This window comes from Arctopsyche grandis, chromosome 11 (assembly GCF_051622035.1).
Source record: "Arctopsyche grandis isolate Sample6627 chromosome 11, ASM5162203v2, whole genome shotgun sequence".
Lineage (NCBI taxonomy): Eukaryota > Metazoa > Arthropoda > Insecta > Trichoptera > Hydropsychidae > Arctopsyche > Arctopsyche grandis.
The window spans coordinates 14,762,165-14,789,809 of NC_135365.1; the positions used below are offsets into that span (position 1 = coordinate 14,762,165).

At 33.4% G+C, this 27,645-nt stretch overlaps 2 protein-coding genes across 2 annotated transcripts in view; one reads left to right on the forward strand and one right to left on the reverse strand.

The window, feature by feature from the left end:
* The window catches only part of rho-5 (rhomboid-5), a 205,789-nt gene extending 192,923 nt beyond the window's left edge, over positions 1–12,866 (forward strand). The window contains exons 9-12 of the mRNA XM_077440515.1: positions 11,101–11,189; positions 11,263–11,509; positions 11,586–11,840; positions 12,017–12,866. Coding sequence (XP_077296641.1) covers positions 11,101–11,189; positions 11,263–11,509; positions 11,586–11,840; positions 12,017–12,451 — 1,026 coding nt within the window. The 3' untranslated portion in view covers positions 12,452–12,866. The remainder of the gene's footprint in view (positions 1–11,100; positions 11,190–11,262; positions 11,510–11,585; positions 11,841–12,016) is intronic.
* A 3,009-nt stretch (positions 12,867–15,875) lies between these two features.
* Positions 15,876–20,005, reverse strand: Rint1 (RAD50 interactor 1). The gene is made up of 15 exons (XM_077440598.1): positions 19,846–20,005; positions 19,619–19,767; positions 19,303–19,544; positions 19,076–19,231; positions 18,837–19,000; positions 18,544–18,755; positions 18,231–18,462; positions 17,979–18,156; positions 17,701–17,896; positions 17,488–17,626; positions 17,274–17,413; positions 17,061–17,200; positions 16,814–16,991; positions 16,618–16,739; positions 15,876–16,248 (listed from the first exon to the last, which is right to left on the reverse strand). Exons 2-15 carry the CDS (start codon positions 19,748–19,750, stop codon positions 16,053–16,055), a joined length of 2,427 nt encoding a protein of 808 aa, XP_077296724.1. The 5' UTR covers positions 19,751–19,767; positions 19,846–20,005; the 3' UTR covers positions 15,876–16,052.
* Positions 20,006–27,645: the final 7,640 nt, after the last annotated feature.

Here is a 27,645-nt window from a genome sequence, read left to right on the forward strand (position 1 = left end):
TGTGTGTCTTGTGCGATGTCGTTAACCCTTTAACCGGCTATAGTGCGTTGCGCCACTAGTGTGTATAATTGTGGTTCCTCCGCGTTTCGGCGACACTTCATTATTCATCTCTGCGAGCCCTATTTAGGAAATTAAACTGCCTGTCGGTGGGGTGAGTTTTGCGTTTGGATTAAAACCGGCCCCGGGTCGTCCCATAAAACCGACCCCCGCAGCGCGTGCGGGTCGTTAACGGGTTAACTCCAACCTTCTACCCTCGCACTTTTTCCTCTCCCGTTTTTCGATCGTGTTGGAAATTAATGTGTTATATCTTTATGGGGTTGATTTTTTGATGAAATCGAATTTTACGTCCTGGTGGCAGCTAAAACATTTTTTATATTTTGAGAATGCCATGTTCTGGTGTATCTTACCCAGTATGTTATGATCGTGTCTCTTTATCGACAAATCGTATTCTTGCTACTGCGGCTACCCACTTGTATTCATCAATATATTATGGATGTACATATTCATCAGCTACATTTATTTTTATTTTATTTTTGCATTATCTATATATTTGTTTATATGGACGATATTGATTTCACTATCCTTTCTGTCGTCTGGAATAAAATTTTTAATATTATTTATTAAATGGAAATCGATCCTGTCCTTTAAGAGGGCTGTACACCTGAAACCTTAATTTTGTTACCGTTCCTTTCTTCGATATATATATTGAGTGTATGTATATATTGAGTGAATGCGACAATATATATCAATATATATATTTAGTGAATGCGACAGTTGCGCTTCGACCAGATAAAACGTATTTTAAATTGACAAAATCGAGGTTTCGTATTCTACTATTTTCTCCTCCAAAACTGGACCAATTTTTAAAAAAATTTCATCATCGGTATGAGAAAGATACTTTCTGTGCATCTATCGGCGTATTTTTTTTAAAATCGACCGTTAAATAAGCACGCTGGACTCTTTTCGTGTGTGTAAAAAAGAGGCGGTTTTATAGATGTTTGGTGGCTCCTAGCTCATATAAAAAATAATTAATCAAAAAAAATAAAACGATAGATGCATATTAAAAAATAATTTCTCTAGTGCCATAATTGAGAAAGGGAGAAGTATAGTACGTTTGTATGGACAAGGCACTGCTGTCCAGCCCTCTTAAGACATAATTCAAAAGTTTTCACTAATTACACTGAGCAACAAAAAATCACGTTTTTGAGTTACCAGAGCGGAGACTAGCCAATCTTTACCATGTTTGGCCCACTGAATTCGAATATGATATTGATTTTTGTTGGTGGGTGATCGTTTACGAGATATGAGCGTTTAAAAAAATCCGCGATTTTTACAGTTTTTTGGCTTTTGCGGTCTTAAACTCAAAATTTTTGGATTGTTACGCTCAAAGTGAGTATTGGAATCAATAGTCAGATATTTTCCTATTAATTGATATATTTCATTGCTTTAAAATACTTCTAATTAATTGTCTAGCGAATTTTAAAAGTCAAAAATATATTTTTTTTACGGATTTTTTTTCCGTGCTATTTTTCATTTATTTTGCAAATTTTTTATTTCACCACGTTTATAAGGATTGGTTTTCTATCTCAATATTTTTTTTTATCTAAACGTACTAACTCAAGCGTTAATTGCAATTTAAATGCTTTCGTTGTGTATATGGTTGTAGCGCGTAATATTTTGGGTGTAAGCGAGATGGCATGTAGTCCGACCGCTGTACTCTGTGAGGTGGATTACATGCCATCATGTAATCCACCTTATGAGGTGGATTACATACAATCCTAAATTTTGAGTTAAAGACCGCAAAAGCCAAAAAACTGTAAAAATCGCGGATTTTTTTAAACGCTCATATCTCGTAAACGATCACCCACCAACAAAAATCAATATCATATTCGAATTCAGTGGGTCAAACTTAGTAAAGATTGGCTAGTCTCCGCTCTGGTATTTTTTTTATTGCTCAGTGTTATTTGCCCAAAGAAGTATGCTCGGCATAGATACATATGTAGACGGTAAGCGTGTAATGCTTTCAATCGTGTGGTCACGAATTCGATCCCTAACTATGCTACTGGCTAGACCTTGGACAAGTGACTCCAAGGACTATCAGGGTTTGCCAATTTATACGATTTCATTGAACGGTTCCAACAAATTGGCATCTCTATCCTGTTTCTCGCAAAAATCGAGTTACAGCATCTTGAATTTACTGATTTATAAAATGCTGCAAATTTTTCCGTAGATATCTCGCAAATTTCGAGTATTTCAGCATCTTGAAATTCGTTCGATTTATTAAAAAAAAAGCAAACTTATTAAAATTTATCCATAGATGTCTCTATGATTCTCAGTAAAATTACTACATAAATTGTTTATCGATGTTTATAATTGGCCAGGAAGGCGCATTTGAATTTATCTATTGGGTCTTCTTGGTATATATGTACATACATATATGGATATAAATAAATAAATAAATATGTTGGGAAATAGCTGGTTGGTAGCTGATATATTGGAATGCGTGAATAGATTTAAATGAAAATGGGCTGGTCATGTAACTATGTAGAATAATGGATAAAAAACGTGCTCGAATGTTACCCAAGAGAATGTAAAAAGTGCACAAGAAAGACCACAGTAGAGGTGGATGGATGAAATTAGTAAAATGTGTGGTAAGAGATGGGTGAGAACTGCTCAAAACAGATACAAATGGTAACGTATTGGAGTGGCCTTCATCCAGACGGTGAATGACTGTAGATTATGATGATAATGATTTATCTTACCGGACAGGTTATCGTGTGGTTCATTTCTTTATTCTATTCATATCCCAATACATTAAGAATGAAATAGTCGCTATATAAGTGTATATTTTCTAAATAAATGAAAGCTCTACAACCACATATGTACATATATACATATATTGTTTATATTGTATCGATAATATTGTTGAATCTAAAAAAGTGTGAAGTAACATTTTAGTGCAGTTGATATGACATTTTTTGACAGACTGAACTGGGCCGTTCAAATTTGACATTCTGGTGGCAGTAAAATGAAATTGGTTTTTCTTTCAAATTTTTATTTGAATGACATTATCCTTTTTCTTTCGCAATCGTATTCCTTTTAGTAGAGTGCTACTGTAAACTGAACGGTTCCACATTCTGATATCGACGAAAAATTATATACATACATATATGTACCTACATATGTATGTATGTATGTATGTATCTATATATATTAAGATGAAATCAATTAATTGAATTTTCTCATTTAGTGTTGGAATATATTACTTTCATATTTTTATGCCTATTCTACATACATCCCTAAACGAAAAATTTGTCTATCAGACTTATTGAATAATTAAAAATTTTCTACATATGTACATACATACACGCCGTAGATAAATAGAACAATAATCATTTAGCGTGATTGTGACGATACCGAAACAATTGTAAGGATTTATCGATCCCATCAGTCACCGTTTGCACCAGGAGCATGTGTATTTTATATTGAATAAAAAAAAGGACGTGGTTCCAAGCCATAAATCTTACTCACCGGTATGCGTCACTTGGAATTGTTTCACTTGTCAGTCCTACGGCGACTTTTTTCCTCTTACTCCCTCCCCCCCCCCCTCCCATCTTCCTATTTTTTTTCTCGCTTTCACTGTCCCTTCCCCTTTTTATCTTTTTTTATTATTCTTTTAAATGTCCAAAAAAGAGAGGGCGCACTAGTCCGCCGCCTCTCAACCTTATTACACATAGTTCCGAGACGATAACTCGCCGAGAACCACTCTTGGGAAAGTCGAGTTTCCACTTTAATTTAGACTTGCGCTCGTGTGACGCATCTGCGAAAGGCACGTATGAAATTTGTGCGAAAAACATTCTCAGATTCGGCGATAAATTTAGCCTGCATGCTAGCATTTTAATGACTTGCTACGGGCAACTATACGGGGTGATTCACGGCTCGCGGCACACGTCGTTGGCGGTGATAGTGGAGGTTTTTGGGAAATAAATAGCAAATATAGGGATATAAATAACAAACACTATGAAGTCGAAAGATATGATGCTGCCATCAGCACGCCTAAAATATAGTCATCTTCCATATCAAAATATTTACTTATAGTTACTTGCCTTACTGTGCTAAAATAATCCGCTAGCCACTATGCTGGACTCCAAGCTTCCAGTTTATAATGTGCATTTAAAGTTAAAATAATGCAAAATCTACGTGGTTAATTATTGTTATTATCTATAAAAATAATTTTATCGTGTGTTAAACTTCAAATAATAAGTGCAATAAATGCTAAAAATAACGGCTGAAGTTGAACCGTCATTACAAGACGGATATCATTCTCACACTGACCGCAGAGCGCGGCGCGTACTGAATTCCCACTCTCTCTCTCGCATCTGTGAGGCAAGTATACAAGGGGCTTCCTGCAAAAATAATTATTTCTGTTGATATTTATCAATATTATTATTTCGTAATAGCATAATTAGAATCATATATGTTTTGATGAGGAATACATAAAATATGAAGACCCTGCATTCAGTGTATTGTATTTGGAAAAATAAAAGTCCTAGTCACTCGCTGTCCATCACAATGGTAAACAAGTACATGAATATTAAATCTATACATAAAATATTTTGAAATTGAATTACAACTTAGCTAATTGGTTTAGCCATTGTTTATCAGTAGATAAGTTGAGGGTTTATATCCCGGCTGGATTCGAGTAATTATTCGATTTATCTACGCTGCTGGTAAGATCTGGACAGTAATAAAATTTTATATAACTTTATTGTTGTGACAGATAGATCCAATAAAATCAGCATGCCTCCTCCATTTCTCGTAAATTCGTCGAAAATCCGAATTTGTTGAATGTTAAATACATATACATACATTGTAAAATGTTTTTAGTATTTTCGCACAAGTTTAGCCATTAGGTGTTGCTTTGGGGCAATCTGTTGAAGTATCTATGGTAACAATTAAATAAATATAATACTCTCACATATAATACAAAATTTGGATGTTTATAAAGAACGATTCATATGAATGAAGTTCTTAGGTGTACATATGTACATATGTATAGGTATATGTGAATACTGTAACATAGATTAGGGAATTGGTGCTTGTCGACCACTGGTTTATCAGCACGCGTATTAACAAGCCGTATACAGCAGCCAATAAGGTCTCGCGACCCATCGACCAATGATCTATCTGCTCTGAGAGTACACGCCGTTTATGAATATTCGGCGGATACGTTACGTACTTTATTCGGAGCTGGCTGGTTGGCGGATCAATATTAAACTACCTGTACCACTTACTCACTGCGATCTCGGATATCCCTTCGATATTCGATAATTCGATATTTATTTAATTTTTTTATTTATTTAGAATCGGTGATTGCGTTAATGTTAAGTATCGAGAGGTTGATGGGTTTGATCACGTGTTGACCTTTAATATTGCTGTTCAGACTTGGATATTTATGACTCCAAGTCAATCGTTTCCTATCAGAGTTTACCAATTTATCTGATTTTCATTGAAAATGTTCCTCAAATTGGCAAAAAATCCTACTTTCTGTCACAAATATCTGAATTTGATGTATGTACAAGTCTAAATCCATAGATTTCTCAATGGATTAATTAATTAAGTCTTCTTCAGCCTCTGGAATTACAGTGATTTTTGTAAATAAAAATGCTGCAATGGTTGTAATTAATTGTCTAGGAAGGCGCATTGGGGTCTACCTGTCAGGCCTTCCTGGTATATTATATATAAAAATATATGTATAAATGTAAATGTAAAATAAAATAAAAATACTTTCTTGATGAATGTGAATTTTTATCTACAGTAGAAGTTTATCGTAAAGGTTCGACGTATAATGTATTTTTTTCCCGAGCTTCGTTTGCTAAAAGCTTGTCCGCACTTTGAGTTGTTTATCCGAAAGGAAGGGTAACCACACACACATATATACACTTTTTTATTTCATAAAGTATTATTAATATATAAAGAACAATTATTTGAACTCCTGATATTATAAAACACGAGAATATTTTTTAGACGATTCATGTATGTATGTATTTATGTACATATTTATAGGCAAATTTTGTTTTGCGCGGTTGAAAATAATGAAAATGATATTTATATATTAATTGAATATGATATTGTATTTATAATTATGTTATATTTATAATAATTTCTTCCATAACTTTTCAATATGGCCCGAAGCAGTACGGACTTATTATATAATATTTCATCCAATTAAGATGTCATTTGTTTTGTTATGCTTCATTTTTACATAAAAGAATTTCATTCAAATCAAAAACATTTCATATACGTACATACAACGCAATATGAATGTAACGAAAAGTCTTTGTTACAGAATGGCCGCAGACAGATACACGATCAATTCGTGTACATTTTCCATACGCTTTTTTAGGCAATACTTTCGAGCCACCATTTTTTTGAAAAGGGGTAAACGTTGACGGACACATTTGTATATTTTGAAGATATGCATACATATGTTTATTTATTTTTTGTATGTAAAGCGTATACGAGCGAAAGCTCGTTTATAGCGAGCTTTCTCGCTGTACTAAATTAGGGTCGTGGCCGTTGGCAAACTTTGGTCAAATCCGCGTGTCACTCTGAAAAACACAACCATATTCATTTTAACGTAGAATTTTACATTTTTTCACGCACATATGTGCTGAAAAAAATTGTCTTTTCTTTTGTTAGTGGACCGTTTTTCTCGGGGATTTCTCGCTGTCGCAACGAAGGCGATCGATAAAACTCATTAGGGAAGTCTCGCGCGCGAAATGTATGAAAACGTGTATAAAATTATGAATTAGTTCTCGCTAGACTGTTCTGAAATCCAAGCTCAACTACCCCTCCCTCTACATACGTCATCACCCCTTTGCTGTATGTTAGAAGACAACTTTCAGACGCTAGCACACTGTGTAACTTAAATTGGGCGCTCAAGACTACTTGATGAAATATTTTCCTCGTTGCTTCAAGTTTAAATTACATTCGCTTCTGATGACGAAGCATGTGCAATATTGGCCACAAAATAGATACCCGTGCTAGAAATTCGATACATTGGTTTTCGGTTCAATATTGTTGTACATAGTTAATGATTGAATTTTTTTTATCGAGCTGCTTCTAGTCTGGAATATTAATAGTCAGTTGTCACCGAAAATTGACAAAATTTTTCCCTTTCTAAGACGGCTGGGGAATTTATTATATAATATAAGATTGTCGATGGCTCGGTCCGGTAATAAATAATGACGTTAACGTAATAAATTCTTCTAATAAAATCCTCTTGTATGATGAAAAATTTATGTTTGACTATTTTAATTGGAATATTCCATTGAAGAATCTTATTTTGTGAACAATTATTTCCATAATCATAATATTTAGCCTAAGTTTAAAAGGCTTTACATAATGAATAGGCTTTGACAGTAACTTTCTGTGATGCAAATTGTAGGTATTTATTTATTCATACAAGTTACAGCCCTTTTCATTATTAACACTACGTCTATTGTCATCATTGTAAGTATAATTCAAGTCCAATTACAAATATTGATCATCAAACATTACAATCATCATAGAGACATCTATGTATGTACAAACTTTTGCAACATTTTTAACTATCAACAAATTATGAGATGCTATAAACTCAAATTTTGCGAGAAAGAGGACAGGATTGCTAATTTTTTGGAACCATTTCCAATGAATTCAGATGAATTGGCGAACTCTGATAGGAAACGATAGATATTGGAGTAACATATCCAAGGTCTCGCCAGCAACAAATCCAGGAATAAAACCCGTGACCACACAATCGAAAGCATTACATGCTAACCACTGATTTAAATATGTATTAAAGTAAAATATGTGCATATTTTATGTTACAGTCCAAGTGTTCACTCCGATTCGTTCATGAACATACTAGTTTTTTCATACACAAACTATTGGTTTTAGTGCAAGTGCCAACAATCAAAAGCTATCTCGATATAACTTTTGGCTGTCAAAACCTTTGTGATGTCAAAACGCCAAGTATTTATAAGTAAAATCCTTTGGAAGCCACATTACAACGTTGCTATATTTCCCGTTTCTGCTAATTTTTTAAATATTACAACCCAGAGGATGGGTCAGACGGTTAAGAATATGTACGCTTATACAAACTAGTTCGTTTGCCAATTTGTTATTTTGTGTAAATTATAGCTGGACAGATTGGTTCGTGTATTAACATATTCTTGAACAGACGAAATTTACACTTGGACTGAAACATATACATACATACATTAAGCAAAAATATATAATTAATTTTTAAATTTACTCAAAATCACATCTCCAGCAACATGGCTCGGTGGTTGCGTTTATGCTAAGCACCAAGAGGTCACCGTGTTCGATCTCGCGAGCTGACCTTGATTGAAAAGAATTTATTATGAGTATAATCTTCAATGCTGCTGGTCAGACTTTGATATTTGTGACTCCAAGTCGATCATTTCCTATTAGAGTTTGCTAAATTATCTGATTTCATTGTTGAAACAATTCTTTCATCAAATTGGCAAAAACCATCCTACCCACTATGCCACCTCTATTTGAATATGATTTATGTACAATTAAATTTATGTACGAGCTTAAATCCATAGATATCTCATTAATTTCGAGTTTTTCGATTTGTGTCATTAAAAAAATGCTGTAATGTTTGTAATTTTCCAGGAAGGTCTATTGGTGTTTAGCCGTTAAGCCTTCCTTGTATATATGTATCTAAAATAAATAAATCTCTTATAATTTATTATGATATAGGTAACATTTACCATAAACCTTGAAACATTGTATTTATTTATTATAACATTTCTCTTTAAAATCTCAAAAGAGGCTCTTTTGAATGAACCGAAATGGATAAAAGTTTTAGAATGGTTCATGTTTAAATTTTCCATGCGCTTATTATTAAAAGGAAAATCCACGCCCCATACTATTGCAGACATTATATATGTACATACGTAGATGTACGTCCCATCCACATTCTATTCGGCAGACGGGAAATATTTGCGCTCGCGAATGTGTAATGTACTATGATTATTGGATACAACTACGTAAATATCCCAATATCAATAAAACGGGATTGTTACGGCGAGAACTCACTTGGCCCCGAATTTAATCTCTCGCGCAATATTGACACAGAACTTTCGTATAAACACGACCCGCGAACTAACGCCCCCATTGGCACACGATTAAGGCACAAATAGAGATCGCCTACGCTATACATACATACATATATATATATATATATATATATATATATATATATATATATATATATATATATATATATATATATATATATATATATATATATATATATATATATATATATATATATATATATATATATATATATATATATATATATATTAAATACATACATTCATATATATGTACTTGTGTTTGACGTTGAAATCATAAAATCCATTCTCAGTACTTGGTTTCAATTCGACGTGGTATTGAACGTCCCGTTGCAATGCTTAGATTGGATTTTGTGTAGAGCGCTTCATACTCGTATTATATTATATGTATGTATTTTGGAATCGTGTGAAGCGATTGATACTGTGAGCAATATGTAGCAATAGTTCAATTCTGAACTAGTACCCAAGTCCAATTTTAAATATTCTCAAACTCCAAATTTTGTGGTTATTACTTTATCTATGTACGTAGTAACAATAGATAAAGTTTTGTGATCATGCGAAAATTCGAACTCGAGATTTTTACTGATTCGAACTCAGAATCGATTACTGATCACGTTTTCATGATCTAGAAAAAAATTTGTGTGTCTGTGTATTTTGGGGATTTTTTGAACACTGTTAGTCCTATCGAACTGAAACTTAGTATCGGTTACTGAAATTATTATCGATATGACGTATTTTTTTTTTAATTTTTCAACTTGACTGGAAATGGTACCTCCCCTTATATGTAGGTGTCCTCTTTTTTTTTTAAGTTTTTGAATTCATTTATCTCCCAAACCGCTAAATAAATCGGACTGAATTTTTTTTTACATGTAATAGAAATAATAATCTTTATAACTTTATATTTTTTAAATATTTTTATCTGAACCGAAAGTAGTACTTTTACTCTAGAGAATCGAGGTTTTTTATGTTTTTCTCAGAAACCTTTTGGTTTAATAAACTGAAATTTCATATCTAGAAGTTTAAGCGTAATTCCAAGCTATGTATAAAATTTGGTAAGCATCCCTTAACCGGAAGTGGCAGTTTACTCTTGTTCGATTTTTCTTCCACTATTTTTTTCGACCCCTTAAACATGTGTATTCTTCACGAAAAAATTCAAATATAATTATTGTATCAATGTGATGAAAATAAAAAAATCACTAAATTTAATAAACCGGAAGTGGGATTTTTTCTTCTTAGAAAGGTCAAAAATGTTGTCGCCTGGATTCTGTCCACACCCCTGAACGCATTAAGCTGAAAATTTATATTTGTATTCTTTATGTACTAACTTAGAGCTAAGTTAATCCAGGTATTCAGACTAGTTTCAGAACCGGAATTCGCGGTACCAGAAAACACCGGGGTCCCGGGATTGGAAGCCTTAGTCTTGATCCAATGTTGCTGTCCAAACCTTTAAGCCAGGGCGATTGTTTCCTATCAGAGTTTTCCAATTTATCTGATTTTATATTTGAAACGGTTCCTACCAAATTGGCCACTTACCCTCATTTGTCACCATTATTTGAATTTATAACAATATCATTAATTTTTATACAGTACATATGTATAAAGTTGGCCATAGATGTCGCCTTGGGGCAATCCCGTATTGACACCATGTTAAAATATATTTAGAAAAAATATATATGTACTGCTATTCAATATATCTTACTAAATGTATATGTACGTACGTATAGCTATTAAATATATCTCAATTTAAGTGCCAAATGTGTAAGTTTTATAATTAAGTTTGTTGAAAAGATAATAATTATTAAATTATTTGTCAATGCTTTCAATTATGAAGGTGAGAGGATTGAGGCCAACGATGACAGTAAGTTTAATTATAATGTAGATTTGATGTATGAATTTTAAATGTATTTGCATGATCAATATTGAAATATTTTATTTTCATTTACAGAACATCATATCAACGTGGAAAAAATGGTCTGCAGGTGATTCTGGTCCTGGAGGAAGAATATCTGGATCAGTTTGTGGTCTCGATCCAAAGTGAGTGTCACAATTTAAGCACATTCAATTTCGTTTTGTACTGAATCATTGATTTATTTGTTCTTTTTTTTAGATTTTGTGATGCACCAGCGTCCGTAGCTCCATTTGAATGGCCCGACGACATAACTAAGTGGCCCATTTGTCGAAAACCTCACGGTTTCCCTCGTCGTCATCGCGATAAGACGGCAGAGCATATGGCATGTGAAGTCATCGGTCATCCCTGTTGCATCGGCGTCCATGCCGCTTGTCGCATCACCACTAGGGAGTATTGCGACTTTGTCGGTGGACATTTCCACGAGGAAGCTAGCCTCTGCTCGCAGGTAAGTAATATTCCAAGATGGATTTATCATATTAAATGGTATACAGTTAGACATTGATACGATTGTATGGTTTTAGGTATCGTGCTTGGACGACGTGTGCGGTATGTTGCCTTTTGTGTCACCCGGAAGACCGGATCAATTCTACAGGCTGTGGACATCTTTGTTTTTACATGCGGGCGTATTGCATTTGCTGGCATCGCTGCTTTTGCAATGGGTACTCATGAGAGATTTGGAAAAGCTGGCTGGTCCACTCCGTATCGGAATCATTTATTTGGGATCCGGCATGGCCGGTAACTTAGCAAGTGCCATTTTTGTACCATATAGAGCAGAGGTAATCAATTTTATTCTTTTTGTAATACATTTTCATTACTCTTTTATCACACACTCTAGAATTAAGTCCTATTTCTTATTTCCATTACTTGTTATTTATTGGTATCATCCATTCTATTCTCAATAGCCTCGGTGTTTGTATTGTAATATTCTGATTGTTAATTTTGTGGATTTCAGGTGGGTCCAGCTGGAGCACACTTTGGTCTACTCGCATGCCTTATAGTAGAAGTATTAAAAGCATGGCCATTGCTAAGAAGGCCTCGCCGAGCGCTTCTTCGACTGTTATCAGTAGCTGGTGCACTTTTACTGTTGGGCGTGCTTCCGTGGATCGACAACTACGCCCATCTGTTTGGATTCATATTTGGCTTCCTTCTTTCTTACGCCCTGTTGCCTTTTGTCTCTCTCGGCCCCTACGACCGACAGAAGAAAATAACCCTTCTGTGGGTGTTCCTTTTGAGTGCTTCGATCCTTTTCGCCGTGCTCGTAGTACTGTTCTACGTCATTCCAGTGTACGACTGCGAAGTTTGCACATACTTAACATGTATCCCCTTCACTAAAGACTTCTGCGCTTCGCAGAACATCGACTTTAAGCGCGAGGAACCTGTAGTATGACAAAAATGGAAACGGCCGCACGACCCAGCCGTATATACAACTCCACGACAAAACCTTCATAGCACCACCGTCTATCAGTTATTGACTATCTGCCGATCAGTTACAGAGCTACGTAAAAAACTCGTGCACGGCGATGACCACAAGATTCATAAAATATTCATGCAGTCATATATTATGATTGGCTATAGAATCGACACAATGTATAGCTTTTATAAATCAACACCTGCACATAACAGATGCATTTAAAGTGGAAATGCTCATAGGAATAAGCAAATTGAAACATTGCTTATACAAAGCAGAAGAAAACAATCCAGCAAAAATTATTACCAAGAGAAATTTTTGTATAGTGCCAATAATTCATAAATATCTAATGGTGTATGGGGGCAAGTGTGTTCACCTAATATTTTTCTATTCGAACAAATAAAAAAACTTTCAAACAACCATATAACAAATATAATAATAATTATTATAACCTATATAAAAAAAAATCATATAAAATATAAAGTGCGGGACGGCAAATATTTGAATATACAAATATATATATTAAAATTATGTTTTATATGAAACTGAGGTGTTTATTGGTGTATGTGACTGAATAGGGGGCAGCCTTTAAAAGAATTATGAATTTTTTAATAATACATATATTTTTATTTGTAGTTCTTCTCATTTTTCAACTTCAAGGCACAAATCTTTCAGCATTCACATAACAAATAAAATGTAACACACTAATTACATCCAAACAAATAGTTTTCTGGTTCAATGCATTTACACGATTGTTTGAAATATGTATTGTTGAAATGTTTAAATATAATTTATCCACATCATATTTAGGAGCTACTATAATATACATATGTACATGCATACAGTGTATTACCATTGGAGTCATTATACCTCAATAAACACGCATCAAAACAATATGGAAATTATTAAGCGACATATTCCTGTGTAGTCTCTGCATATTATGGTAGCACCCATTAACTACTGACTCAAAGCATACTATATTTTATCAATTTAATTTTGCATCCTTGAAATTATAAATTTAAAACTGGAAAGAATGCAATGAAAATTTCAACACCTATAGAGTCAGTACATGTATTTATTTATGTTTGGCAATACATTATTGATTTTATTACAGTCCAAATCGCTCAATTCATTTTAATTATTTCTGTTGTTTATACTTTATACGGTAAAAGCAAGAATGTAAACGGTAATATGTATATATTTTTTATAACAGCCATAAGTAATGGATAATGATTTAATAAATATAGCAACTTGTATAATCAGTTTTACACCTTCATATTTATTCAAAATATCACTGCTTCTTAATTATACAACATGTGCATTCATATAATACATACATATACATACATATTATATACAAAAATATTTGACTTAAAAGAATTGTAATATGTTGCCACTATCATGTATACAGAAAACTATATATTTTCTTATGTATATGTATACATACATGTAGAATAATATTCAAGCTTTAAGGACACGACTCGATTGGTCAAAAGACATTTGTCATTCTATCTGATTTGCATCGAACTGTTCGTCTTAAATAAAATCACAATTATCTCTCGGACGGTGCACGATGCTGGTGATATAGTATAACGAGCTTTGACCGATCATGTCTTGATCTTTGAGTATGAATATCGTTATACTACCACACGTTTTACATGTTTTCAATCTTTGATAGATGCTGCTTATCGTATAAGTTATATATTATTACATATTTATCAAATGAAAATGGATAATTTATGAATGAAATGAATGAAAGGGTGTGTATATATATATAATGATTTGATTAACATTATCAGCGTAATTTTATTATTAGAATCATGGAAAAGCATTTTTATTTAATTTTGGCATTAAAATGAACGACTTTGTACGGCGTTACTTAACATTTCTTTGGGATATTGTGTCCAACGACTGATATTGTATATAATATATTTTATTTAAATTATCCATAAATAAATAAAATTTGATTTCAAAATTGATATTTGAAAGATGAATCAATATTTACGTCGAATATTCGGATAGTTGATCCAAAATATCCTTGTATTTAAATATCTATTTAGAGAGTTGAAAACTCGGTTTGTTTACATTATTATTAAATTTTATTGGGACCTGTTTAAAACAACTAAATGTAAAATACAAAAAAAAATAAAAAATAAAATAATGCTGATATTGCTTATTCAAATTCACTTATCGACTTAAAGAGATGTAAAATGTTAACCAAAAATAAAAAAAATAATGCAACCTAACTATATGATTCCCCCTTGTGATAAATTGTCATAATAGATCAAGTTATTATTATGAGAAGTATAAAATATATTATGATTGTGTATATTGACATATTAAACCATTTATAAACAGTACTATTACAAATCAAGTGTTTTTTGATAGCCGACAAATGACAAAACTTATTTTTATTTCTTGCTAAAGTTAACGTTGGACGACCAGACTGAAAATTTCCCTACAGTAATGAGTACTATGTGTGCAACTGCACAGTATGTTATATTATTATTGCATTTATTTTTAATCGTTGATGTTTATTTAGTATACTAATTCATTACTCAATTGTAAGCAACTATCACTTATAAAGACTACGAAAGTGACGGATATACATACATATAGTGAAATTGTCTCAGATTTTATTTCAAGACTAGGATCAAACTCTGATTTGATAGTTTATGCAACTGCATTTATGATTTTTACAAAAGAGCTTGCTTGTACTTAATTTTTTTTTTTAAATGTATGAGAATGAATTTTGTATTTGTAATTATATTACATTTAGTGTTTACATGACGATGTTTTAAACTCGCATGCTTTCAAAAAGTAAAATTTGAATGTGATTAATTTAAATAAGTGATATCGTTGTTTTGGAAGAGAGTTTATTTCAGAAGCTTATTACGTGTACATGTACGGATATATATATTTATATTAGATTTAATTGATCATTTATAAATAATGGATATTTATATTTTAGCATTAACTTAATGAAAGGTCAACGTTTATAAATACTTTGCTTTGAATTTGTTTAATTTTTATACTAATTTAAGTGCAAGTACATATTGTTTTTATCGTTAAGTAATTTATCTATCGATTCCAAACCATACTGTGTTCGTTGCCGTTGTACACAAACATTCATACCTTTGAAAATGTTGTAACAATCTGATTAATGTAATCACATGTATATATATACATATATATAAAAATAAGGTCTCCATTGTGCTCTGGCATGGTCAAACAACTTCCGTATTATCTATGTTGTTGGAACATGCTACTTATACCTTGTAATGTACATTATTATGATATGATTAAGTGTAAAACTTTAGTCTTTATTAAATATTTCAAAATTATTATGAAGTTTTTCATTTGTTATTTCAATAAAGTATTCATGTGAAAAAAAAACAACAGAAAAAGTACAGATCACCAATTTTAATTTTTTGATTGATAATGCAGAAAATTTAAATAAATTCAAAAAAAATCAAATACATAAAAATTATAATAAATTAAATACAAGTGTACACCTTCAACAACGTATGATTTAATTTTTTTTACAGATATATCATAAATAAATATAATAAATTAATCACTAATTCATGTTCATGTCCGTTCTTTGGTTGAGTACGCGGATGATTTCATTTTCCGTTAGATGTAATATTGACAATTCTGCAAATGGTTTAGTGTTGCTAGACAAACTACCGTTACTGTGAAGACCGTTGATGGTCTCCCGTAAAAGCAAAGCTGTTCCTCTCAGCATTGTCAATAACTTACAAGACTCGGCAATCCTAAAATTATAAAAAATAGTTTATTAATAAAATCAAAATCTTAAAAAAAGATTATAAACAACTAGTGATGACATCGGGCTTCATTTGTTTTTTTTTTATAAAATTTATTTAAATATATTTAACGAGTCAATCAGAAACGAATCAAAATCAAAATCGAAACACACACACACAACAAAAACAAAAACAAAACCAAACAAAACAACACACAACAAAACACAAAAAACACACAACACACAACAAAACAAAACAAAAACACACAACAAAACACAAAAAACACACAACAAAAACAAAATCGAAATCAAAATCAAAATCGATACACACACACAACGAACAGTCTTTGTTTTATATATAAGATTTAAATGAATATACTTAGGCAAATAAGCTTCGGCTGAAGAAGTATACTGAGCAAATATTGGCATCAAATTACGAATCATGTCAAAGTGAAATTGTTGAATTCCTCCAGGGCCCCACCAGCATTCCAATACAACCTCCTTAAATGTAAAATATTCATTAAAAACCATTCCGACGACAATTATTTATATATAATGTATTTCAAACACTTCACTTCAAAAATGAAAATATCTATCTCTTTAGCAACAGCTCGCCATAGAGGTCCGAAGAGTTCTGGTGCTAAAGATGATCGTAGTACAAGCAAACGGGTACTAAGGGCGCCTAAAGGAGCGCATAAAGCTGATGTAAGGGAACGGCATTGTATGTCTTCCACTTCTGGTAAATAATGCCATCTGTACCAAAATAGTAATCATGTAGTTGCTATCAATCATGTAGATTGAAGTCTGAAGTATTTTACTCACTTTTGATTGCGGTAGTCTCGAGAAGCAGCTTTAATTTCTAATACTAAATCGTCGCATAATAATAAGCAAACATCATCTACTATCCTACCTAAGAGTCTAGGCAATTCTTCGAATACTCCTATGTCTGGTTCGCTCTCTTCCTGTAAATCAATACACATTATAACTATATATTACTATAGCTAAATCACAATTAGGTAAGAATAATAAACTTACATGATTTAATATTGTGGTTATGTTTTCATTGTCATTAATTAATTCAGAATGAATATTATTAGCTTCTTGTAAAGCCAATTCTTTAGCATCAGCTTCTACTTGGCTTAAAGATAAGGAACCTCTACGGGTGAGGTTTGAAGCTGCTTAAAAAAACTGTTGGTAAAATATATGCAATCAATGTATTATTTCAATTTTTAATATAAAATGTTCAAACCTTCATCGGATGATACTTGTGGAGATAAAATGGAATGTGAATTTAAAGTCGGTGTAGTATCTAAATCTGGTATTGGCATATGTTGCATTTCGGTAAAGCATTGAAATTGTTTTTTATAGTAATAAAGTTGAAGATAAGACTAAAAAACAACAAAAAATTAATTTAGAAAAAACAATTAAAAATTATGTTGAAAAACGAACGTTCAATACTTACAACAGCATGAGTCCAATCAAGCAAAGCCTGTCTAAAGTAATGAACTACATTTAACATGGACAGAAGACGTGAAACACCTTCAACACCTCGACTTTCATTCTTGCTCGACCATAATCGAATTTCTTCTTCAATTAATTGAGTCAATCGTAAACGTACTTCTTCACATAGTTCTGTTTGTAGATCTAAAAATTGTAATCTAAAAATAAAAACTACATAATTATAATCAAATACGCGTAATATTATTACAAATAAAAGTAAAAAAAATAGAAAACAATAACCGATGGCCAGGTTGAGGCAGTGAAGAATATCTGTCATGCAAGGTTTGAAGTAATGAAACCAACCAATCAGCTCCTTGCGGAATACCCTCAGGCTCTTCACCCAATTCAATATCTTTACTACCAAGAGTTGAAAGCCACTCATCACTCCTTAGCATTTCATCTATCTTTTGTATAGCAACTGAAATAATAATTTAAAATACTTATTACATTTATAAAAACGTTTCATAAAAATATGGTGTATATAATATTTACATTTCTTTTCAACGGCAAGCCATCGTATGAGATATCTGGCATCTGTAAGAACTGTCGTGACACGGGGGCAAGTCGGTAAAAGAGGGAATCCAATAATCGATTCAAGTTCACGATCAAAACCTAAGCATTCGTCTATTGCATGCGAAAAGAGAGAGTCATCTCCAGAAATCGTGGATAATAATGAATACAATCTATCAACAGCCAATTGCATCAGTCCACAAGTAAATTCTTGCTATAAAAAACAAATGTAAGACATATTCTAAAATAACAATAAGGAATTGTTTGCTATAGAAAATGATCTAATATGTAATACCTGCACATTTATCTTCATATCCATTGAATCTACAATAGGTTGTAAATATTTAGCTAAGAATGGAAGATGATCCCGTAACCATGAAAGAATTTGGGTTAAAAACCATTCTGGACGATCCAGTCTATTGGTACGACGACTACCAGAAAAATGAAAGGTAAAGCGTTTCTTCAATGGCACTATCATCAGACGTATGGGTAAACTTAAATTATGTTCTGTAATATTATATGAAAGTAATGTTAAAATAAAATAATAAATTAAAAAGACATATTATAAAACATATAATTTCTAAAAACCTTCATCATTTCGCTTGTTGTCTTCAACGGGCATTTGAATTTGTAATAAATATTGCACTATTTGTCTAAATTTATTAAAAGCCTCTTGCGGAACAGATACAGTCAAAGAAATGTTCGAGGACGTGATCGGCCACTTTACCTGTTTCAAAACATCTTCAAATTCTCTGAAATATATTATTGTAAAATTCAAATAAAAAATATGGTTATTAAAATCTCATCAATTGTGAAAAATGACTCACATAGATAATTTATCCCTCAAAGCATTGTACCAATAGTGAGTTGTCTCCGTCACAAACTCGCCACGATGTCCGTTTTTGTACTGTTTATGCAATTCATATAATTGTTCCATGAGCAGAACGCTTTGTTCAGAATCATTACAATTTGATAAATCATTACTGAAAATATAAGACAAATATGTAAATTCGCATGAAGTGAGAAATATTAAACACATTGATAGTAGACAAACCTAATTTTTTTAACAGTCCGCAATGATTCCAAGTATTCTTTAGTTGCTTCCAATTTTCGAAGCTTATCGACTAAAACTCCGAGATGATTTCTAACCGGTTCTACGGAAGTTAGAAATTCTTGATTCTTTTCTGAGCATACAATCAACTTTTCTTTGTATTCTAAAATGTTTAAAGTGGTCTCTTCAGATGTTTTAATGGCTTCAGATATTTTAGTTGGAACTTCACTGTTAACCGACGAGAGCTTAAAGACAATATAAACTTAAATTCAGCCTTCGACAAGCACATAAAAATAGTGTACATTTCAAAATAAAGTACCGATTTTAGAAGTTCATTTTTCTTGTCGACGAGTTCCAATTTGCAGTCATAAAGTGGTTGTAAATTAGATATATCGTTACCTAATGTTTTATTCAACTCTTCGATCAATTTCGTAACACGATTTTCATCCATTTTAACCGACTAATTAGCTGTAACAAATATATAGCACAATATACATAACCTAAGACATAAAGCAGTTGACATCCATAAGTATGCGATATACTAACACAACAATGGCCTTATTTATACGATTTAAGATGTATAAAGTAGTTTTATGCACAGCATAAAGGCGACATTTAAATATTAGCAAATATCACTAAATGACAGTTCGATGTCACGACATACACGCAAACGTCAACTGTGTCAGTTGGCTATGGCCGTTGATTTAGCTATTAGAGATGATGTCAGAGAAAATTTATGTATTGATTTTAAAATTAAATTCAAAAATTAAAATATATATATTCAAAACCATCAATAATTCAAATGAAAATGCTTAAAAATATTTTCTTTGATAATAATTACATTTAACCACAAGTAAAACAGAGGAAATCAGTAGTTAGGATAGGTAAAAAAAACGAATATAAATATGTATTTAGAAACTAATACTCTTTTCATATTTGTTCATCACTTGAGTTTCACTACAATGTTGTAAATTTAGCTAATTTATATAGTGCTATTTCATTGTATGGAGTCGAGACATGGACGCTAAAAAATAGATACAGGGACACAGTGCCGGCCTTACACCCAATGGCGCCCTCGGGCATTTTTTTTTAAACACCCTTAGAAAAAATGTTTCGCCTTTGGCGCCCTAATCTAAAATTTTGTATGGCTTTTGACGCTCCAATTTTAAATTTTAAAGTGCCTTTGGCGCATCATGCAGCGCCCTAACTTATTTGGCGCCTTCGGGCGCCACCCGACCTAGCCCCCCCTCCCCCTCCTAAAACCGGCACTGCAGGGACATGTAGATGCTTTTGAATTCTGGTGCTTGAGGGGGATGCTGCTCATTTCATGAACCTCAAGTTTCAACTGGCAGTTTCAGATAGACTCCACAACATGCACAATATGTAAAAAAAATAAAAAAATCTTTCCTGGTTTAGTCATATTGCCAGGATGGATGTGAACAGTCTAGAGAAACTGGTAGTCACTGGAACACTAAAGGAAAGGCGAGCGAGAAGACGGTCTCTCATAAGATGGTAAGATCAAAAAGAGCTGATGAAGTCGTCCTTAAACGCTGCTTTCAACTTAACATAGGATCGGGCAAAGTATAGGCGGATCGTTCACTGAATTCCAGATTATAGAAATAATCACGATGCTCAACATTGAGCAAACGAGAAAGTAGAAAAATAATCAGTGTTGGTTAAATTGTGAATTCCTTAACTATTTATATAAATTGTTTTTTTTACAAATGTGTACTTAAATATTAATGTTTATGCTAATGTTGCGTAGAGGTGGGTGGAGGATCCAAGTAAAAGGCCAAAGTCGTTTCACAGCATTTATTGGTGATTAAGGAGATACACACACTGGCAGTACTCCGTCCAGAATGTCTTGATATCGCCTAAGTACCTCCTTATAAAGGAAAGGTCTCTCAGAGCATCTTCGACGTCTGGTTACTTCCCTATTGTTTAGGCATGTACCTGGATATGTATTCCCACGACGCTCAGTCCCACGCTATCAGTCACTTCTGAGAACTCCACGGGAATGCGACCGAGTGCCGCTACTACGCCAATTCGGTGGCCATTGTTTAGCCTACTTGCACTTAGTCTGCAGATAATCCTCGAAACCAATTATAACGGTCGCAGTGTCAGGGATGCGCCTCGGCCTAATCCGATTGCATTTAACCGGCGGCTCTTTTTAGTATACGCTACAATAATATACACAATCTACATCTAAGTATACTTACATACAGTATCATTGCTAGGCCCGTGCGGAGAGTGCGGTCTGCACCGGATGACACCATTTTTGGGGTGACACCAAATTATTCAAATTAAAATACGTTAATTCTACATAATCGTTGTATGACGTCTTCAAGCGACTACACGCCTAATTGTAATTTATGTATATATATACAGCTTTCTGTATTTATACAGCTACCGCGAAATCCGTCTGATATATATAGCTATATAGACAGTGCTGGCTTTACACCCTATGGCGCCTTCGGGCAATTTTTTCCAAGCGCCCCTAGAAATTTATTTAAAAAATGGTCTTGAGAGTGGCAGCAAAATGTTTAACAAGATTTTCCAATACCAGGTGTAGATAAAAATAAATAAATAAAATGATAATTCAAAAGTTAACTTTCCGAGCCTTTCTTTCAGCAAAATCTATAATTAAAGCTGAAAAATCAAGATTTTTAGCGATATCATTTTCATTAGATATAGTTTGAAAACTGGAAAGTCTATTTTGTGACATTGTAGACCTGAGATAAGTTTCAGTTTCGAAAAACTACGTTCACCACTTGATACAGTTTCAGGCGTGTCAGCAAAATTCGCATAGCAACCCAAATATTCGGATACAATTATTGTAAATCATACTGTTTTATAAAATGTAATACAATGAGTGGATTAATTTTACCTTGAACTTTATTTGAAAGAAAGGCTTTTAAAATAATAGGTTCATCGCTAAGTTCATTACTAATAATATCTGATATTTAATTCACGGTGAGCTTAATTTGAAGATCGGCTCTTTCCAGTAGAATGTTTACGAAATACACAAAACCCCCACGTCTCTGAATATTTGTTCAACTGTTCGAATCTTTCTTTCATTGACACTAATGTTGTATCTGAGAATTAAAAATGAATTTAATTGAAAAAGAACACAGTAGTAAACAATGAATGAAACAAGAAAGCTGAAATCTTTTAATTGTTCCTCTTATGTGATTGCTTCATGAGCTACACCTGAACCCTTTCTTTTAATTTCAGATAAAGTAATTAAAACATCATGAACGTTAACAATTTGATAACGAACTGCTTTGACATTTTTTTTACGCTTCCCATTGTGTGTCAGATGATAAGGAATTATTTAAGGAATATAATTGCACGTAAATCAGTTAGAATCTTCCAGTTATATTGAAGCTGAACATAGCGTAAACATATTTACAGTTTAGAAGCGCTTTTGGCCCCCTAATCTAAAATTTGTTAGGGCCTTTTGCGCTCTAATTTTAAATTTTAAAATGCCTTCGGCGCATCGAGCGGCGCCCTAACTTAATCGGCACCCTTGGGCGCCGCCCAACCCAGCCCCCCCCCCCCCTAAAACCGGACTGTATATATAGCATCAAATATGAGCCACAATTGGTTTTTTGTTCGAATTCTTGAGAGATCAGTGTATGTATGTACATACATATGTATGTACCTAAAGGTAAAAGGGTTAACTGATTCAGTCAAACGGAAACGCAATCCAGAAACAACGTGTGAACTTAGCTTCTCTTTTGGCGCTTCTCTCTCGTAAGTCATAAAAATTAACAAATACTAATAATTAATAAAATACATTTTTAGGTGACGCAACTGCTTATATATTAACATATCTTTCGTGCAATCTGTTTTTACAAGCTTTTTTATGGCGTTCTTGTTAAGACTGGTAGTAATAATAATTGCATTGGTCATTCGAAAGTTATGGTAAAAAAATAAAAGTCACTTTTTTCGGTAAAATGTCATTTTATTTATGAACATAACATATATCTTTCGGTGATTATATACTTAATCCTAAGATCTTCTAATTGTTTCTAATAAAAAGTGTTGTCCAATTTTTCTTTGAATTTAGGGTGGCACCCTGGCCTCTTTTTTTGGGTGCCCCACTGCTTGAAAGTCTAGAGCAGTGGTTCTTAGCCTTGTTGGAGGTACTGACAGTTTCATATGCGCATTCACCAAACCCTTCTTAATTGGCACCTGAATCATATGAGTCGGGTGTGTCTTGACCTCCGCCGAACCCCTGAGACTGACTTACCGAACCCCTGGGGTTCGATCGAACCAGGTTAAGAACCACTGGTCAAGAGGTAGGACCGGAAGCGTGCCGTTCATTGTTAATTGTTCGCCGTGCTTTGTTCATTCTTATGATGAACTTTTTTTTTGCACTCTAGCTTTGTAAATAGACCCAAAACGCCCTGATTCCTGGAAAAAGCACGCTTCCGGTCCTACCTCTACTTTAAACCTATCATCAACATTTTTGAGTTCTGGATTAAAAAAAAAGACATTCTAGGTTTGATTTATCACTTTTTATCTAAACTTCTTAAAAAAAAAAAGATTTTTACATGATTTTTTGAGAAATTGATTAAAGTGTATCGTACTTTTTTCAATACATAAAAACGTTATTATCAAGTTTGAAATTGATACTGCTACTTGAAAATTAAATTAATTGTACAACATATGTACGATACAATGATACTGAAGCATGATGCAACGAAGAGTTAATAACAACGTTATTTATTCAAAATTCAAAGCAATTACGATTAGAACTTCAGCGGTATCTAATCGCCTTCGAAATTCTACTTTTATTCTTGATTAATGCATATACCTCACTGGCCTATTGTATTTCCAATAATATGCAAGAGTTTTTAGAGTTGTAATTTTTTTTTTTTTAAAGGTGAAGTTGAACTCTTCAAGAACAAATATATTCTAGAATCGATCGTTGATCGTAAAATATTTAACACTTTACTACCTCTATGTTATTAAACATGAACAAGTGACAATATCTGTTGCTTTTAGTATTGACATGCCCTCTTCAAACAGGTATACTTCTTCAAATACACATCTAATAGAATGGCTATTTAGGTAACAGAAGGGCAACGGCAAGTGGCCCTCATAGGAATATCCACTGTAGTGTGAAGAAGTTGGCAATGAACAGCTGCACCACCAGCTGTAATCTATTATCAAACGCTACGACATATTGCACCCTTTGCTCATTCTCACAATTGTTGACCAGGGATTGTCAATCAATATTATGCAATGCATCTACACTCCAAATTTTATCATTTAATACTGTCGCGTTTATAATGTGAACTATTCAAACAAAATTTTTCAAAATATTATTTTCATATAAAAAATAAATAAATATTTGTAAGTACGCATACTCCAAAGTTGATTTACCACTGTACGCATATTTAATAAGCGTGGCTATTCATGCGTTCGATTTCTGACTAATCAACACTATTCAAACATTATAATCTAATTTCGGCGAAAAAATCGATTTCAATTAATCCAATTTTATTCAAACGTAAAATTAAAACGAAGTGTTAGTGGCTTCTATGTGATGCTTAGTGTAATGTAAATTATACATACATATGTACCTACATATATGTATGTACATATATATCTATCTGAATAATAAAACACGCGACTCGTTGAATTGAACTAAAAATTAAAATGAAACTATACATATATTTGGGTCAAAAAAAAACTCTGTGCCAGCTGCAATTAATTGTGCAGTCTTCCATGAAACCATTCGCAATTTTAAACGGTTTACTTTTTGACAGTGAATATTTTATCAAAAATTATATACTAGTGGTTTTACTCGGCTTCGCTCGGTATTTGTTATATAAACCAATTATACATGGCTAATCTCATAGTAAACATTTTTATTAAATTTATTTGATTAGTTTTGTTTTATTGAAATTTATTTGAATATTCGTTTGTTTTTTTATTAAGTTTAACGTCGCGGATTCTACCACCCAAACCTTACATGCATACATACATACATACATACAAAGTTTTCGAAATTATATATGAGATTTGTAGTTTATTTTTTTGCTTATAATTTTGTATAAGCCTTTGCTTTTGTTTTTTTCTTGTGAGTAATTTTAAATTTAAATTTATTCATTTGTTTTTAAAAAACACATTTGATATTTAAATAAATAAGTAATAAATTTTAAATTTGTAAAGAAACAAAGTATTTGCATAAACAATTTTTTTTAGTATTCAATTTTTTTTTTATATCTGCTAGCAAACCTACAATTTTTAATTGAAAATTGAAAAAAAAATTAATACTATCTCATATCAATGTTTTTAGAAGAGGTCAAAGAGTGCGCTGCGTATACATATGTAATATTCTTAGAATTTTTTTTCCACTCAAAATTCAAGCGTCCGAACAACGCCGGACAATTCAGTTATTACAAAATAAAATCAGCATGGATAGTGATATTAGATCTTAGTTTAGATTACAATGAAACTTTATACTTTATAGAAATCAATTACAAATATCGAAGTGAAACATAGGCTTGTAAAAATAAAACTTAAATGGATCTAATGCAGTGGTTCTTAACCTCGTTGGATGTACTGAACCCCATCAGTATCATATGCGCATTCACCGAACCCTTGGAAAAATAAAATGTGATTTTTTTCAAATTCAAAACATATATATTTTACTGGTGCACAAAATGAACCGTACATCAACATCACTGTGTTCAAAGAACAAAACTATCAATACATGATTTTCACACAAAAACATAATAATAAATATTTACTGCAAATCAGTGTGACTTCTGCTGTTGCCTTTCAGAGATCAGTTCACCTTGGCAAGTGCCACTCTCATGTTATTTTCGCAACAAAGTATGTTCCTTTTCTTCGTTTTTATGTCCAGCATCCTCGAAAAGGATTGCTCGCAAATATATGATGTAACAAACGGTATGAAAATCTCCAGAGCTTTCTTAGCAATAACAGGGTACGTTACCATTTGTTGACACCAAAACGTTGAGAGCGTTGTTGTTCTGAAGAGTTGCTGTTGAACCTGCCTCTGCTGAATTTCCGCCAAACCCCTGAGATTAACTCACCGAACCCATGGGGTTCGATCGAACCCAAGCTAAGAACCACTGATCTAATGTATTGAATTGGTTGTACGTAAATAAGTTTCAGGAAACTTAAAATTGAATGGCCATGTTCGACCCGAAATGAAATTACAAACGACAGCAGAGAGCATATTCATAGTCATCATAATGCATTAAATGGATTACAGGTGAATATATTTTTAATACATCCACCATTGGGGAGTAGAACAACTCCCCATCCGCTTTGTCCCGCAAGTATAACGTCACTTCTAAAAACGCACCCCTACGCAAATATCATATACACACAGCCAGACACACACCAAGAGGGTAACAACCTTAATGGTAGCGAATGTAAACAAGCGGACGTGAAGTACAGTTTGGCGGGAACACGATTGCGTATCGACAGCTAGGCGTCACGCTTCAAAAGCGTCTTCCCTTCAGCGGGTGGGGGAGAAGTTCACGAGGCCCTTATCTGAGTAGTGGGAGTAGCCCTACCCTCCCCCATACGCTCGGCTTCTTTATTTAAAAAAATATAAAGAGGGAATATCGATCTGCGGGTATATGGTGTAGCACCTGTGCGGGGCGGCGAGCACCTGCCGCGTGCCTCAACAATCAAACGTACGAACAACCCCTGCCACTACGAACGTGGCCACCATTCCGTGTGGTTTGAAACAGAACAGGGGCGGGCAACCGCCCGGTCGTAGGGGGCGGTGGGAGTGGGCGGCTGGTTTGAGTCTAGGGGGTTGGTCAGCGGTCGCGTCACACTGTCCGCCCAGACGATCGATTGGGTCCAGTGCTTTGCCCGCAAGCGCTCCAACACCACATCTAACAGCCACCAAAGCAAGGTAAAACCTCCCTCTATTATACGTGGCTTTCCCCAATTTCCTCAAGTCCCCTTGGGACAATTTTGAAAAGCCGGCGTGGGAAAAACTGACCGGTAGTCATTCTCCTGGGTCAGTGCGTCATTTTCGCAAGTAGCTCGTTACGTCCACCACAGCTAGGAAAACCACCCTCTAATTATTACGTGGCCTCTTATCGTTATTAAGGTTATTCCAAATTCGGAAAAAATGGTTTGGGGAAAACTGTCCGGTGGTCATTCTGATGGATCTGTCGAGTCGTGCGTCATTTTCGCAATTGTTCGTTGTGCGCGCATACAATGCTTTTGTTAAGGGTCTGTGGTTTATTCGATTCTTACATTTAATGAAACAGTGGTATCATTATGAATTATGACTTATTTAGATTTCATTATTATTAGTATTTAAATTATCTCAATACGTGT

Bases quoted from the DNA above. Each gene is read 5' to 3' on its own strand.
- Rint1 (XM_077440598.1), bottom strand. From the start codon at position 19,750: ATGGATGAAAATCGTGTTACGAAATTGATCGAAGAGTTGAATAAAACA. The intron at 18,756-18,836 runs GTTTTTAGAAAT...ATAATATTACAG, and splicing joins CAACAAGCGAAATGATGAAG to AACATAATTTAAGTTTACCC. The intron at 16,740-16,813 runs GTGAAGTGTTTG...TTTACATTTAAG, and splicing joins TAGATATTTTCATTTTTGAA to GAGGTTGTATTGGAATGCTG.